General features: G+C 37.9%; 1 protein-coding gene across 3 annotated transcripts in view; it reads left to right on the top strand.

Moving 5' to 3' along the window:
• The window catches only part of ZNF236 (zinc finger protein 236), a 45,651-nt gene that overhangs the window by 2,561 nt on the left and 25,699 nt on the right, over window positions 1–17,391 (top strand). For all 3 annotated transcript variants that reach the window (XM_035125257.3, XM_035125256.3, XM_035125258.3), the window contains exons 2-12: window positions 1,280–1,422; window positions 2,519–2,683; window positions 2,952–3,130; window positions 4,539–4,663; window positions 7,776–7,948; window positions 9,573–9,719; window positions 11,627–11,698; window positions 12,462–12,626; window positions 13,601–13,814; window positions 15,234–15,506; window positions 16,756–16,959. In XM_035125257.3, coding sequence (XP_034981148.1) covers window positions 1,396–1,422; window positions 2,519–2,683; window positions 2,952–3,130; window positions 4,539–4,663; window positions 7,776–7,948; window positions 9,573–9,719; window positions 11,627–11,698; window positions 12,462–12,626; window positions 13,601–13,814; window positions 15,234–15,506; window positions 16,756–16,959 — 1,744 coding nt within the window. In that variant the 5' untranslated portion in view covers window positions 1,280–1,395. The remainder of the gene's footprint in view (window positions 1–1,279; window positions 1,423–2,518; window positions 2,684–2,951; window positions 3,131–4,538; window positions 4,664–7,775; window positions 7,949–9,572; window positions 9,720–11,626; window positions 11,699–12,461; window positions 12,627–13,600; window positions 13,815–15,233; window positions 15,507–16,755; window positions 16,960–17,391) is intronic.

Below are 17,391 nucleotides of genomic sequence, written 5' to 3'. Positions count from 1 at the left end.
GATCTACCACTAGATAGCGATTTACTGGTTGGACATCCCTGGTAGTAGTTGTATACCCACATCTGTCTACTGCTGCTCTAAATTGTTCACTTTCTTCCACATTCAGTATTTGACACCTTCCACAGGTGGGTCCCCAAAAGAATCATGTTGTGAAGGGACCAAGAATAAACAAACCAATGGGCTTATGAGATCGGAGATCGGGGTTCAAGTCCCCACTAGCCATGAAGCTCACTGGGTGACCTTGGGCCAGTTACTGTCTCTCAGCTTAACCTTCCTCAGGGTTGTTCTTAGGATAAAATGGGGATGGGGGAACCATGTAGATTGAGCTCCTTTGAGAAAAAAGGTGGGCTAGAGATACAAAGAATGAATTTATATTAGTACCTAGCAGCTCTGCTCTTCTGTACTTCAAGGGAGACTGCAAAGTTGGTTACACTTCCTTTGGCGGGAAGGCTCCAACCACAAAACAAGTCAGTATCTTGTTTCAAAAGCTATGTGAAAGAAGCCTATATTCACATTTTACTTACTGTACTGTCTTGGGAGGCAGTTACAGTTTCCTTTTTGAGTATCTTACCCTATTTTAAGAATTAGTATTGGTTACAAAACACAGGATGGACAAAGTGTAATATGTACAGGTGCTGAAGTAAACAAAGTGAACAATGCATTTTTTAAAAATCAGAACTAAGTTAATATCTGTGGGTACAATCTTGACACCACAACTTAGCCCATTGATTTCACTGGGTTTTTGTATGCCTAATTCCACAAAGGATCACACCGTTAAGAATCCCTCAACACAATAAAACATAATAAACATGCAGATAGTTCTACAAATTTAGCTTATTTTTAATAGTATTGTAGTTAGCATTCTGTTGTGTATTTGGGGTTTTGAGAACGGGATACAAGTGCAGAGTTGAAAGTACACCATTCTATTTAGATTGTTCACTGCGTCTGCAGTCGTTTATTATATTTTATATAACTTCTGAAATCACTGTGATTATACAAGAATAAATAAGAGGATTGCAACCTATGTAACCTGAAAAGTTTGTTACAAGTTAAAGGGGAAAGTGTAAAGGTTAGCTTGCATTTTTAATATATGCTGTTGAGAGCTTTAGGCAATGAAAGAATTTATTTTCAAATTATGCATATTTTTTACAATAACAAAACTAGAAAAAAAAACATACAAAACTTTGCAACTGGTAAAGAACATTTTTGAGCAGCTGTAAGATAAGCAATCAGATCAAGTAGCATAGTTTCATTTTAAAAAAGTTTGTTTGTTTTGTAGATGGTGTTCTAACACTGAATACAGAGAACAATAATTATACCCAGCAAGTACCAAACATCCGTAAGTGTGAGATCTGCTTTCTGTCTTTTTCGAAAGACACACAATTCCAGCGCCATATGAGGGATCATGAGCAAAATGACAAGGTGAGTATCTCAATAAATCTGAGTAGCTCTTGTGACAAAATGACTGATGTGGAATAGGTGCACAAATCTCCATTTAATTTCCTCATGAATCAAATTCCAGGGTTCTTTGTAAACCTAATTTTGAGGAAGCTTAATAACATGGAGCTTTCCTACCTCTTGGCATATGCATATCCAGGAAGATATAAGACATATCACATTTTGAAAGACACGAGGGCCTTCTGACGGTTCCCTCGTTGCGAGAAGCCAAATTGCAGGGAACCAGGCAGAGGGCCTTCTCGGTGGTGGCGCCTGCCCTGTGGAACGCCCTCCCATCAGATGTCAAAGAGAAAAACAGCTACCAGATTTTTAGAAGACATCTGAAGGCAGACCTGTTTAGGGAGGCTTTTAATGTTTAATTATTTTATTCCATTTTTCTGTTGTAAGCCGCCCAGAGTGGGTGGGGAAACTCAGCCAGATGGGTGGGGTATAAATAAATTATTATTATTATTATTATTATTATTATTACTATTACTATTACTATTACTACTGAATATATAAATCTATTAATAATCTATGAAACAACAATATAAAAATTGAAGCTTTATCAAAATTCCATCCTGTTTTGTAATGCCACTGTTTTAGGCAATGCAAAATATCTTAATATATTTAAAATTCTATTGCACAAATTAAAAATCTAGGATCATAATAAGGGAAGATGTAAAGGAACAGTCATTTTCCAGTGAAATGTTTCAGGTTTGTTTTCCTCTCTTAAAGCTGAAATGTGTAAAGCTCAGTTATCACTCCAAAAGTGCATGATCTGGAGAAGGTTTTAAGGTGTGTTGACATAAAGATGGTTTTATAAAGACAGGAAATAAATGCTTTAATAAGGTGTGGAAAAGGAAAGGAAGGCCATTGCAGAGATTTGAAGTTTTACTGTTTTGGCAATTGGCACAAATTCATTTGGCCTTCGTTACTTACTTAAGGAGTTTATATACTAAACCAGTGGTGTTTTCGTGGTGGTTTACAATCATAATGATGTGACATCTGTCTTTTATATTTTCTCATCTTTGGAATTATGAAGCTTAAATATTGCCTTGATTTTGTTTTCCACAAACAGCCTCATCGATGTGACCAGTGTCCGATGTCGTTTAATGTTGAGTTCAACCTTACACTGCATAAATGTACCCACAATGGAGAAGATCCTACTTGTCCTGTGTGCAACAAAAAATTCTCCAGAGTGGCTAGTCTTAAAGCTCATATTATGCTTCATGAAAAGGAAGAGGTGACTATTATCTTCATTTTGGAAGCACATACAGAATACAAAGATGTAGAGGGGAGTAGGGAACTTTTTTTGGTTGCAAATGGTGTCATGCTTAATAAATTCCACCCAGGATTTTTTGACGTATGTGTGACCCTGATCTCAGATTGTTATAGTCAATTTTTCTACCAGCAGAGGATTGAAAATGCTTTAAGTGCGGAAATGTTATTTTAAATTAACGTATTTTTATGCTGTTTTAGAAAAGAATCAAACCAGTTTACTATCTTTACAGAATCTTATATGTTCAGAGTGTGGAGATGAGTTTACTTTGCAGAGCCAGCTGGCCCTACACATGGAAGAACACCGTCAAGAATTGTCTGGAAGCAAAACCCATATCTGTAAAACCTGTAAGAAAGAGGTTGAAACGTCTTCCCAACTAAAGGAGCACATGAAAACTCATTACAAAATAAGGTGAGAATACCTAAGTATTTAAATGTGTTTGTAAGTAGGTTGAAAGCTCAGTAACTTCTCAGGAAACTCTAGGATGAACACCCATAAGCAAAGTTAGACCAACCAGATTTCACACTGATATCTTAACTCGGGTAGCTATTACCATGAAACATCATCCTTATGCCTAGGTGAAGTCCCATGAGAACCACAACAGTTAGTAAAGCTGACAGGGTTTTGTTATGCATACTTCCTTAGTTAATTCAAGTGACCTTTTGTATTGTTGCTTAAACTCTGCTAAACATGTCAGGAATATTTTATTTCAAGCAGATAATTCAGGCCTTTTGATCAGCAAGAATACTGTGGAGGAAGATAAATGAGCAAAAGTAAAATTTATGTAGGAAAGCAGAAAATCAATTCAGTAACAGGGAGCTGTTTATAACTAATACTCTTGATTTAATTTTAGATGTTAAGCCACTTAGTGCTGCCCACTCAATCCCACTTGTGGAAATTCTGTACATACATTTCTGCTGTGCCTAAGATGTAGGATTATGAAAGAGTGTGTGTGTGTGTACTTTTGAAACAAGAAGTACACATTTGCATTTTTTATACTGTGCACATGACCACACATAATCCATGTGTGAGATGGCAAGCACCCATCTTAAGTTTTTATAAGCACTTGTATTCATGGTATTTGTTTACCATACAGTATTTCATAAAATTTATACACCTCTTGATTGTAAAAAACCTCAAAGCAGTTTATAAAAGATAAAATAGTAAAACCAAAAAAAAATAGCACCAAACTTTTAAAACATAGAAAAGTTAAAATCCTAAAACAGATTAAAATAACCTCAGCTTTCTAAGCATGTGGGTGGACTTGCCTAAACAAGAATGTGTTTAGCTGTCACTGAAAAAAGTACAGTGAAAGGCGCCTGCATGATCTCAATAGGCAAGGAGTTCCAACGTTTAGGCGCTGCCACTCGTAATGATCAATGCGGAACAGGTATTATGTGGCTTCTGTAACAGTGCCAATGCTGCCAGTCAGAGGTGGTTGATGGGCACATGTGGGGTAAGGCAATCTCATAGGTAAATCGTTCCCAAGTTGTTTAATTTAAAAGTTCACGGCTTCATTAATCAGGAGATAGCTGCAGTGTGTTTGACAGTAATCAAGTGCCTACTGGGTTTCTTTTGTTGTCTGTGTTTGAAACGGATTCAGCATGGAAAGTTTGTAATGAAGCCATAATTATGGTTTGCCCTGTATTGTTACCAGTAAAGCATCTACTATACTGTATACCTGACCTTCATTTCTAATTCCAATTCTCTGTAGAACCAGAATTAGTTGGGATAATGATGGTAATCTGTTTACCTTTCAAATGAGGTGATAACATTGCAATTGAATTCACCATAATATTTAACTGCTTAATGTCTACAGGGTATCAAACAGCAGGTCATACAACAGAAATATTGACAGAAGTGGGTTTACATATTCATGTCCACACTGTGGAAAGACTTTCCAGAAACCAAGTCAGTTAACACGGCATGTTCGAATACACACAGGTAAGGTGAATAAATCTACAGAGATATGTATTTGAAAATGTGTATAGACTTCAGATAGCCTAATGAACACACACTGCTTTCTTTTGCTTCCCTATATAAACTTTTTAGTTAAATAGGAGAATTGAATTCCTTACAACTATTGATGCTATTTCACAAAAGATCTCCAGCTGAGTTGGGAGGTTCAGAACACAGCTCAAGCTATGCCAACTTAACTCCCTCATCTTCGGCTCAGCTGGGATCCAGGGGACTGAGCCCTAGCCGGGCAGATCTTAAGCTGGTGTAAGCCCTAAAAAAGGGACCTGAATTATGCTGGATGTTAAGCAGGTTCAGCTCAGTCACAGGACTTGGCAACCTGGTGTAAGTTTAAAAGGGTGGTTTAACTCGAACACTACTTTGAAGGCTTGCTTTCTCGCTACCAGGCGTAAGCTGGCTCAATTGTCCGGTGGATCATTACACTAGTTTAACTTACACTGGCTTGTTTTATGACAGCTTTTGTGTATAGGATGGCTCCCTCAGTGTGAAATGGGATTTAGGAGCATAAATTGCTATACTGTATGGATATACAAATTGTATGAATGGGGTCTGCTTGTAGTAGGTGCCAGTTTTCATTGAAGTTTTCTTTGGAAAGGGAGCAATGCACAAAATATTAGATGTTTAAGGTTCAGTGTTGTCCTGTGCTGTGTGTATCACCTGTACAACCTGAGCCATGTGAACTGACTCAAGTACATCAATTTGCTTGTGTCAAGTTTTACTGAAATTAACCTTGCAGTTTCCCACTCACGTTATTGAATGGAACAATGAACAGCTGTTTCCAGGTGAACAGCTTGCTCCTGCCTCTTCAAGTTTTGTTGACCTTTTAACTTAAATTTTCATCCTCTTTCCCTTGGCGTTTATTCGCTCAAGCTGGCTTCTGATGCACATTGGCAGGCAAGCTAATGCAATCATTTTAGACCGTATGGCATGTATATATTGAAATTCTGTGCAGATAAGCTTTAATTAGTATTCTGATACTTGGTATGGCTCCAACTATCAAACATTTTGCCCATTAATGTGTATTAAATAATTTTAATGAAAGTAAATTTAATTCTCAGACATATGGAATAATAGTTTCACAAGGATCCCCTTGTTATATATGAAATGTAGAAAATGGCCACAAGAGGTCAGCCTTGGCCCTAATTTAAGAATTAACTATTTCAGTCCCTCCACTACCACCCCATGAAATATATTTGATTTTCAGGACTTACGTGTATATTGAGGAGTTAGATGTTTAAATCAATGTAAGAGAGATGCAAGCTCCTACAGCTCACTCTAGATTGGTTTGAAAATGACCCCACATATTTTGTTGGTTATGGCTTTTCAAAGCAGTCCCTATGCAAATAGTTAGCAATAGTCTTCTCTATCAATTAGCAGAGGAGCTAATTGAAAAGGTTCTCCTAGGAAAGTTGCTTCTGGGAGATAAAAATCTACATCCTGCAAGGCACTCTAGGGGTCATTGAGTGCCCTGTGAGGTATAAGGGTTTGTCCCCCAGCCCAACTTTGAAGAAGGGCAGTTCTTTAAGGGTGGAATAGGTTTGGTAGGCTTTAGCTCAGATTTTAATCTTCAAATCTTGTTTCTGGAGCTGAACCTAGAGAACTTTGGTGCTATCTCTAATTCAACACTTGTTATCATTCCATAAACTGAAAGGTTTTCTTGTTAAGTCTCTGTTGTACATTGAATCATTGTGCTTAAATATGGTTTGTTTATAGCTGGGGTTCCCAGTTTTTTTTTGGATACAGGAGCACCTTTGGTAATCTGAGAAACTTTCCTGGGCACCACTATAAAACAAGTTTGTGCCTAGGCACAAAATAGCTGCTGGGGTGTCCTGTCTTGTCACACAGGACAAATAACTTCACAAGTAACAATGCAAAAGAGACGTTTCGTTTGGTTCTCAAATCTCATACTGCATATTTGCCTCCACAAAGCACAAGAAAGTACAGAACCTGAGAGAAACGCATCTGCCCCCAAAAGTCACAAAAAACAGGCAGAACCCTCCCAGCCCCAAAGCATTAAAAAGCCCCAGCGCACCCAAATGACAAATAGGCAAGATCCCCGTTGTCTACCCTAAAAGTCACAAACAGGGAAAACTTGCTGATCCATGCCAAAGTCCACACTAACAGGAAAAAATGCCTCTCAAAAAGCTACAAACTAATATCATCCTTTAAGAAACAAGCAAAACATCTCCTCAAAAGGCAAAAACCACATTCACCTCCCCAAATCATCCCTGTTCACCAAAAAAACAAGCACCAAACAGGCAGAACATTCCTCCCATTCGCCAAACTCATAAAGTAGCAACGAGGTCATTCCAGCTGCCCTGCTCTCTTCCTTTATTTGCTGAGAGGAATGTCTCGGGGACCAAATGGAGCCTTGATATATGCTCAGTTTGTTTATTTGCCTTGGAGAGTTCCATTTTTAGTCATTTAAGTACTTGGTAAAATTATGGAAATGTAATCAAGTATTTCTTAGTTGTGGTTTAATAGAAGCATGAGCCTCTCATTTACTCGGTTCTCCACAGGATTGTGAGTTATGTGATTAACCCTTCCCATCCTCATGATCTTGTTACAGCCCTGCTCCATACAAAGTCCAGCTACAGCCAGTCTGTGTGCATTGAGTAATGGAGCTTCATGCTGTACTGGAGTGTATGGAGGACCTCCCATTGCTACTTCAAGTCCACCTTTACAGTAGTATGGTGTGTGCATATGCAGGTTCTGAAAGCTGATATAAGTGTGTTTTGGAAGTCTCCAGGACTGTTCATGCAGAAAAAGTTGGTGGGACCATACTCTAAATAAGAACTTTTTATTGTTGGGCTAATAAGTATACAAAGCAATATGATACTTATTTATGTATAGTTGAGAAGGATGATCAAACAGAAAATTACAATGTTTAGGGGGATATTTTATCTATGAATGTTTGCTAGAGGGAAAAAAAATACGATTTCCCAGTAGAATATTGTAATCATTGCTCTGTTTTACTATACTGTACTGTTTTACGCCAAATGCATTTAGAAATTGTTACCAATGAAAACTCATATTTCTGTTTTATGTGTGTGTATAAATAAAATTTTATTTTTGATAGGTGAAAGGCCATTTAAATGTAGTGAATGTGGAAAAGCATTTAATCAGAAGGGGGCATTGCAAACCCATATGATTAAACACACCGGTGAAAAACCCCATGCCTGTGCCTTTTGTCCTGCAGCCTTTTCTCAGAAAGGCAATCTTCAATCACATATTCAGAGAGTTCATTCAGAGGTAAATAGCACAGCTCATTTCTGTTATTGGCAACACACTTTAAATGGCAACAGGTCCTGAATTAACATCTTCATCTATATTCAATGCCTGCAATTTCTGAAGCATTCACTATATGGTCTAATACTAGATGGAAGAAAAACATTTGGTTTCTTTTGTTTTTGATGCATCTATAGATTTTCATGGAATTGTAGTAGATAATTTTCAGTCAGGTTTTTGACTTCTTTCATGAGAAGTTTTTGCTTTCTGGGGAAGGGAGGAAATGTTTTCCCCTTTACATTGTTTTTACACCTTCCCCTTCCCCCCTTTTGCTCCTTCAGTGCAGCCACTAACAGCCATCATTACTTGCCCCCTTGTCTGTTAGATTCCATATTGTCTTCACAGTCACCCTATTTTCATCAACCTCTTCCAGTTCTTCCAACTGTAACCAGACAGGAGAGGAGAAGGACTTGCTCTGTCTGATTGCTGAGCAGCCTACTGGGGGTATTGTCATTATAGAAACATTGGTGGATGATAATAGTGAAGTAGCAGTGAAAAAACATCTGTGAAATGTCACTGGTAATAGTGCTTGATATCAGCTGTAGCAGAAAAATTTAAATAGCTCCTTCTGGAGCACATAAAAGCAGTTGTTCACTAAACTAATACTCCCCTGATGAAGAGCTATTTTAGGGCAAAAGTAGAGATGCTAGCAATGTTTTCCATTCTTGGCCTGGATATAAGCTTCTGAAGTTTGTAGTTTTTGTCTCAAAGAAGAGCTGAGCATTGCAAGGTTCCAAAATCATTCTCCTTACACTAATAACCAAGTTAGAAAGAATTCCTAACTTACATAGTCACACCTGAACCCTTCTCCCCTTTGAAATTTAAACAATACTTGACTGTCCGGGGTAGCAGTGTTGGAGCACTCTAGAGCAGGAGTGAGAAAGTGGAAGATCCAACCTGTTCCCTCTCTCCCTCTCCCATGAAGTAGGTTTCCTGTGGTCCTTCAAAATGTGGTTCTGGCTTCAAAGTTGTATTGGCTTTGAAAAGAAGCTGAGCTGTTTCCAGTTGTGGCAATTAAGTAATTCAGCTTACTTTCTGAGCCACTCTGACACAAGCTGGATGGAAGTCTCTCATCACTATTTAAACTTAATAGGTTTTATAGAATGTCGAGTCATCTTTTTTGTCCTATTTTGCTTTGAGCTGCCACCCTCTTTGTGCTACACTTCCCTGCTCCTACCTCCCAGGTGGCTCCATCTCCAATCTGACACTTTTCTGCTTATATTTTATGATCCCCCCCCCCAATTTTAATCACAGCATTTGTATGAGGTACTAATTAATTTACTTAATTTCAGCTATCAGACAAGCAAGCCCATTGACATTGTTATTCATGGTTCAATGAGTTTTCCATTTTGGGGGTGGAAGATTGTGTTCATTTGGTGAGTGGGAATAATTATGACATGCACAGTGCTTAATAATATGTCTGGGCTTTTTCAGATCTTTAATGCCTTGAGTTCATCTGTAATGCAAATTCTACTGCTCTGTTAGCTGGGGAATAAAACAGGTCTAAAGAGATACTGGCTATAGTTTGTTGTAGTTGTAATTGCAAAGTTTTAAGACTGAGCATTCCTCTCTTCTTTTGTTCCTAAAGGTGAAGAATGGCCCTACATATAACTGTACAGAATGTAGTTGTATTTTCAAAAGTTTAGGCAGCTTAAATACTCATATCAGCAAGATGCATATGAGTAGCACACAGAATACAACGAGTTCTACTACAGAAACATCTCACTTGACAACGGTAACCTTTACATTCTCATCTCTTTTGGTAAAGGGAAGCGGGCTCCCAATGTCTTTGCTCTTTGAGATAAATATAATGTTTGTGTATGTGTGAGATATGTCATCACACTTGCTTCTAGTGAGGCAAAATCCAGCAAGAATTCTTTCCTTTAGGTCTTCTGAAATTAATGGTTTCGCAACACCACAGTTCTCTTGGGCAATGTCTATTCATTTCAATGAGGCGTGCCTGCAGAATTGCCTAGTGAACTGTGCCATTGCTTTGATTTTTCTTTTTTTTAAACAGGCAAGTGATAGATTCTTGACAAGTAATTCATTAATTCATTGCCTGGTGTCCATGTATTGGGGATGTGCACTTTCGATCATTTAATATTGCCTTGTAAAGCTTGCTTCCCCTTCCTCTAGATTCATCTGTGTATAGAAGATCCAGTACCTTAAGTGGTCTGCTTTGTGCATCTGATGAAGTAGGCTCTTGACTGTGAAAGCTCACAGTGTTAGCCTTTAGGGAGCTGCAGGAGTCGTTGTCATTTTGATACAACAGATTTAACACAGTTGCTCTTTTAAAACAACTTCAATAATATTTTTTTTTTAAGGACTGGTTTGACTTTCAGGTATTGCTGTTTTTCATTATTGGAGAAATGTTGGTTTTGTTTGGACTTCACCCTCAACCATATTTAAAATTAAACTATGGTTTAAACATGAACAAGTTGCATACTGGAGCATGCTGTTCAGTTGTCACCCCTGTGGTCCTCTACTCCTCCTTTTGTGTGCCAAGGAAAGAACAGACTGGAGGTTGGCTTCATGATGTACAAACATAGCACTTGTGGCTTGTTTCTTGCAAACAAACTAAGTGGTAAGCCCCAAACAAACTGATTTCTGCTTGTGGTTTGGTTTGGTGAGAAGCAAACCATGAGCATTGTTTCTCATATAACACAAAGCCAGACGGTGGTTTGTTTCCCCTACCTTCCGGTGCGCTAAAGGAAGGAACAGTGGAGGAGTGCAGTGGGGACTTTTGAGTACCATACATCATAGCTGCTTGTTCATGTTAAATCATAGCTGTGATTCATTACAGTGCTCAGACTATTGTGTTAAAGTCACACATTGCCTTTCCCTTTAATATTCATGCCAGATGCAGAATATTTCTTCCTTTCTAGCTAAAATGCACTTAGGGAGAAATCCTGTGCACTAAAAGCTGGCCCCCCAAACCAAGCCAGTGCAAAGTTACACCAGATCCAAACCCTATTCAGCAGCGAGGGTACTGCTTTGGCTGTACTGAAGCCTGGCAGTGGGAAATCAATCCTTTAAACTAGTGTTCTATGCTGGTTTGCCAGGTCACGTGGCTGATCTTAATGGGCTTAGGATGCAGCCTAACCCTTCTCTCTGGTCCTGCCCCTGCCACACCCCTTTTAGGGCCTGGTTGAGTCTGAGATCTGCTGCATCTTAAGCTGGTCATTGTGGATATTGCCATAAACTGTCCCCTTAAGGAAACAAATTTAAAGAAAAAAACCATTGTGAATTCAAAAATTTAACAAAACCAATTTAATGCAGTAATGTCCTTGTGGCTAAAATAAAAGGAAACAGCTAAGTGTATACTTTAATTTGATTAGCCATTATCTTCCTTGAGTTTTAATAGATTAGTTACCAGCAGTTGCCCTCCAGTAATCAGGTATACCCTAAAGAGGAAAATCAGGGTTTTGTATCTTAATTGCTAGAAAAATAATACAGTTGAAGTAGCTGTGTAAATTAAAAAATGTGATCTAAGAATATGCTTTTCCGTATAATTGAATACTTTTTTTAAAAAAAAAAAGCATTATGCTGCTTTGCCTGATCTTAATTGGCAGTGGCAGTACAATATTTAAGATTTGCATATTTTATTTTTGTACAGTTAATGCTTCTATTCTTCTTTCATAGGATTCTGTGGCTCAGCCTCTGACTTTAGCAACAGTTAATTTGCTACAGCCTGTTGATAATAAATGGAAGAATGTGAGTATTGTAATTCTTAGCTTAATTGTGTTGCATTGATATGGTAAAATATATCTTGCAAAAAATTTCCACATCTTCGGATTGTGCTACAGTGTTTATTACATCTCCGTAAAACAGTTCAAAGATGTTGCAAGCTACTTCAGAGACTTTAAAGAACTTTATGCTGTGCGCTTCCACCTTAGGACCCTATTTTAATCCTTTGTAAGGGTAATTTTTGTGCAGCTTGCAAGAATGGAGGATGCTCATTCAGTGGGGAAAGAATATCATGATCCTGTTGCCAGGGTTCGCAGAGAGTGCACTTGCATGGTGCATGTAAGTAAGTAAGTAAGAAAGTAAATGGTTGAGCCTCCATAGCGTGATTTTCAGACAACAAGGTTATCTGTACAGTCTTAATTTGACTTCTTTCATTAACACAAGTTCCAGCCAGATCAGTATCATGTAAAGCTTCAGTCCTCTTATGGGCATTCTACCAACTTTTATTTATTCATTTATAACTAAACCTTTTCTGGCTGATAACAGTTTGTTGGAGTATTTTACTTGGTTGTTGTATGATCCACACTGGTTTTTCATTTGTTTCTGAATGCTATTCATGAATGACACTTTTGAAATACTTGCTCTTAATATAGGGATCACTGTACAATACATAAGTAGGCCAGTCCTGTAAAAAACAACAACAAACATTTACATTCCAAATGTTTTGTATTGTTTAATTCCTTTACAAATTACATTTGTATATTTAAGATGACATTTCTTTTGTCAACAGACAGAAAATCCAGCAACTTCAGTGGCAGGACATCAAGGTCAGCAGTCTGTAACTGACGTCATTCAGCAACTGCTTGAGTTGTCAGAGCCAGTGGAAAATAATCAGTCTCAGCAACCTGGTCAGCAACTCAGTATGTCTGTGGGAATAAACAGAGACATTTTGCAGGTAGGGTAAAAAACTATTTTGGAACCTTACCTACCCTTTCCTAAAATTTAGTAAGCTGGGCGGGGTGGAGGAAACAACTGTCTTCCCTATACAGTGTCAGATCACCTCTAACTTCACCCTGCTAGATTGTGCTGGGAGCTGAGAACAGTCACATGTGGAGAAAAGAGTACTAGATACATTAGGCTATGGTGAGTGGTCCATGACTGCTTTCATTCTCACCCTAACACAGAAATAAGGAGTGGATGGTCCTCCAGTTGTTAGATTTCAGCTCCCATCAGTTCCAGCCAGCATGGTCAATGACCTGGTAATGGGAATCGTAGATCTACAACATCTGAAAGGCTTCCTATCTCTGCCCTAGTGTTTGCTGTGTTTGATTCCCAGTAGTTGAGGTAAACATAGAAAATTACTGCTTGCTGCAAGACTCCTCTGTCCCTAGTGTTGCACATTCTTGAGGGAATGGCAATAGCAACTGCTAAGTACTTCTTCCAGTGAGCTTCATTCCTCGGTGTCCAGAGCTGTTTTAATACTGCTTAGTCTCAGCTTTAATTAAAAAAAGAAAAAGATAAATGTAGGAATTTTGTTTTTTTAAAATAGTGGCATTTTTTGACAATTTTTCTTTTTAAAAAGCAGTGCTAAGTAAACCTGGTAAAGCTGTAGCTGTTTGCAAACTGAGAATGTTCCAGTCTAGTTTGACAAAATTCTATTGGGTAATGGATTGAAATTGTTAGGAGTTCTGCTCTGATTTTCTGAAAGAAAAGGTGCTGCATTTGTTAGATTCTAAATATTGCTTCTAATATAACAAGTGACTGTTGACTTCAGATTTTTCCCACAAGTAAAAAAAAAAAGTTATCTGAAGACTTCAAAATAGTCAAAATATAATTCTTTGTATAGTTGATTTATTGCATTCTTTCCAAAACCTTTGGTCAAGTATTTATGAATCATGCGCTCAGTTTAATTCATTATGTTTGTCTTAGCAAGCCTTGGAAAACAGTGGGCTGTCTTCAATCCCAGTCTCAACAAATGCAGACTGCAGTGAAAACAAGACTCCTTCAAGTCAGGATGAAAATGCAGAAGTTCAGAATCAAGTCAACACTAGCAATCCAGAACCAATTAAAGAGCAAGAAAATCCAGATAAAGTAGAGAAAAAGGAAAAAAGAGTTCTGAAGAAAAAATCCCAGTTTTTACCTGGTAATAATGAAATTGTTCACTGTACAATACCATTTTTTATTGTTTATCACATCCATTTTTCCTTCTTGTCGCCATCCAGTAGAACAGATACTGGGTCCTTTCAGTTCACTAGGAGTCAGGTTCTTTGAAGAAGATTTGGCTGGGGATTGGACTAGGATGCAATTTCTGCTTCCTCATTGGAGCCAGTCCCTTGTGCTCTTGGAGAATCGGGTAGAAGATTAGATGGGTGAAAATATGAGGGGTGTAGTTTACCAGTCTTGTAAACCTAGTCCCCTTCTCCTAGAAGTCCTAGAAGTCCAGGAGTTGATCACTTTCTGGGTTCTTGATCTTGCCAGTCTGTACCAGGGACTAACTCCTCATAACCAGACAGGACTAATTCCAGTATTCCCAAGACTTGGGCACCCTAACTTTCTGGCTAAAAAGATTCCAATCTCCTTTCCATGAGAAGGTTAGCTAATTCTTGCACTGTGCAGAGCAAATAACTCTTAATGTGCTCTTCACATTGAAGGGAATGGATGATATGCAGGCAGATAGGTTAAGCAGACAGGATATTTAAGATAACGAGTGCATAATACCCTAGTTTTAGCAACGAGAGAGTCTACAATCACATTTATCACAATCCTTTTCCTTGTGGTGCTGTAACCTCAGTTCCCGTGTTCTAGTTTTTCTTGAAGATGGGCTCAAGCGAGGCCTTAAGCCTGACATTCTCCTTGACAACTGACAGACTATTTTTAGCTGGTGAGGTCCAGTAGGTCTCATGTCCTACTTCTTAGGGCTGCCACACATCTCCCCATTGTAAACCAAACATCTCTTAGAGGTGTTTACTTTTAAACTCTTAGTCAAGACTGTATTCTTTGTAGTTATTAACTCACAGGCTAGACCTCTGGCCAGACCTTTTCTTAGTTCCTAAAACCAATTCCCATTTCCATCTTACGCTCTAAAACTAAGCATATTAATGGACCTGTGCAGGACACATGCCCTTCAGTCGATTCCCCTCCCTGATTGCCACTTTTGAGGAGAGGTATGACGTCTTAAACTATCTTACCCCTGAAAAAACAGTGCTACCCGAATATTTTACTCTTTCCAAGTATCAATTAATACATTTTTCCAATAGAATTTATTTAGGGCAGTTTATCAGTTTAAATAAAACCTCACTGTATAATCTAATTCCATTTATTTCCCCTTGCTTGTTTTATTGTAATCTAATATGATTAAAACTAGTTTATTGTACTTACAATTTTGTTTAAATCTGAGAAGAGCCATGACTAAAGGGAAATGGAAGATGCCTTCACTTTGTTTACCATAATTTAATATTGAGTCTCCTTTTCAAATTCTGACTTCTCTTTCTGAGATTGTTGTATTAATAGTATTTTAAGTAGTAAAAAAGGTACTTCTCTGATCTCTAAAATTATATTTCAGGTACCATACGTGAGGAAAACGGAATTCGATGGCATATTTGTCCGTATTGTTCTAAAGAATTTAAGAAGCCCAGTGATCTAGTGAGACACATCCGCATTCACACGCATGAAAAGCCATTCAAATGTCCGCAATGTTTCCGGGCCTTTGCTGTGAAGAGCACCCTCACAGCACACATTAAAACACATACCGGCATTAAGGCTTTTAAGTGCCAGTACTGTATGAAGAGCTTTTCTACCTCAGGAAGTTTAAAAGTGCATATTCGCTTACATACAGGTAGGCAGTCACATTTATCTTTTCCTAATATTGATAGAACTTCATTAGGAATAGGAAAGTCTTACTGAAAGTTGCTTATGTGCCTTTTACATGCAGGGCATTTTATCTGATTCATTTGCAATAATCTGAAAAGATTTCCTCCCCAGTATTTTTCTTACAGTTTTAATCAGTAATATGAAAAACTTCAAATGTTTTTGACTTCCAAGTTTGAAATCTTGCCAAGTTCTCACTTTAGCAAAGAATGTAAAAAATTTTTTTTAAAAAATGTCATAAGCTTCAACTGCATGTCTATTTTAACCAAAGCAGGGTGAGGCAGTGAAATTGTATTGACTCAACCCACATTGCCTTCATGCACTGTTCATAATATTTTACAGAAGAGTTGCCATGTTAATCTTTTGCAGAAAGCACAACAGAACAACAGAACTTTGTTTTTGCTTATCCTCTAATTCACTAGTCCTTAAGAAGCCATAAAACTCTTCACTGATTTTGGCTGTATTATGTAACAGATGCTCAAGTGATTTCCACCTTAAGTTTCACATGTATTAGCCCAATAATGCATGGTCCTTAAATGACAAAATTGGGACTATAGATGGACTTTATATTGCATGTTATATATGGATAACATGTGGTGGAAAGACAGATGGATGGATGAAATTTTGGTGTTCCACCACAGATTGGTTATACTTACTTTTGTCAGTGTTTGACTGGGGCAGTAGTTGACTTTAAGATATGATTTGAGGAAGCATTCTATAGCATGTGCAAATATTATTTATTAATGTAAAAGTTTGATTATATTCTAGAGAATGAGATTCACACAGGGAATATGCTACATGTACGTAACCTCTGGATTTGGAACTGTAGGTTTTAATTGGATGCATATCTAAATGTGGATATTGCCAGTGCTGTACTATGTTGGTTTTGGATGTGTACAGTATTGCCATCCACGGTCAGATGTAACTCGTCACATCTAGCTATGTTTAGGTAGAGCTGGATTGGGTAGTAAATGTTTTGGATCATGGAAGAGGAGCAGGAAGAAGTGTGCAAGTCCAAATCTTGCATATGAACTCGGTGTCCTACACTGGTAGGACATCTATATCGCACAGACTTTAGCCATTTCATATTTCACATGCTGAATTATGTATAGAGGCTGTAAAGGGGAAAGTTTCTAGATGAGGTCAAGAAATACATTTACCTGTATTACCATTTAGCTGTAGAATATTAAACACATAATATGCTATTCTTCTTTTAGGTATTAGACCTTTTGCTTGCCCACACTGTGATAAAAAGTTCCGAACTTCTGGTCACAGAAAGACACACATTGCCTCTCATTTTAAACACACGGAACTAAGGAAGATGCGGCATCAGCGTAAACCTGCAAAGTTTCGTACAGGAAAAACGAGTGTTCCAGTGCCTGATATCCCTTTGCAAGAACCTATACTCATCACAGATTTAGGTAAAGTGTGCACAGTATGATTTGCTTGTATAAAGTCTTAATATTTTGTTTTAGAATAAAACTAAAAACCAGGATTCCCAATTGACCAAAGAGATGCCTGAGGAAAAGGCTTGTTAATTGCGTTTTGATGGTCATTACTGTGAAAGCTGTTATGTAATTAGGCATGTAGCTTACTTTGTAGTCCTCTGAGCCATTGATTCAGTTAAAAAGACATTTTGGATAGAGTACAGTGTCTGCTGCAGTAATGCAGTTATCATGACTTGCAGCATTACACTGATAACACAAGCTCAGTATGTGGTGCACAAGTTAAATTCATGGAACAAATCAGATTTGTATGCCTGCAATTGTGTGAAAAGCTGAAAGATGATAAGTAGTGGTTTTTAAATTTTCATGCAGGGAAGATATACAAGCAAAGAAATATTCCATATTTTC

Source organism: Zootoca vivipara, chromosome 8, assembly GCF_965207765.1.
Source record: "Zootoca vivipara chromosome 8, rZooViv2.hap1.1, whole genome shotgun sequence".
Taxonomy (NCBI): domain Eukaryota; kingdom Metazoa; phylum Chordata; class Lepidosauria; order Squamata; family Lacertidae; genus Zootoca; species Zootoca vivipara.
The sequence above is the reverse complement of the archived record's forward strand: the minus strand, read 5'-3'. Positions and strand labels throughout refer to the sequence as shown.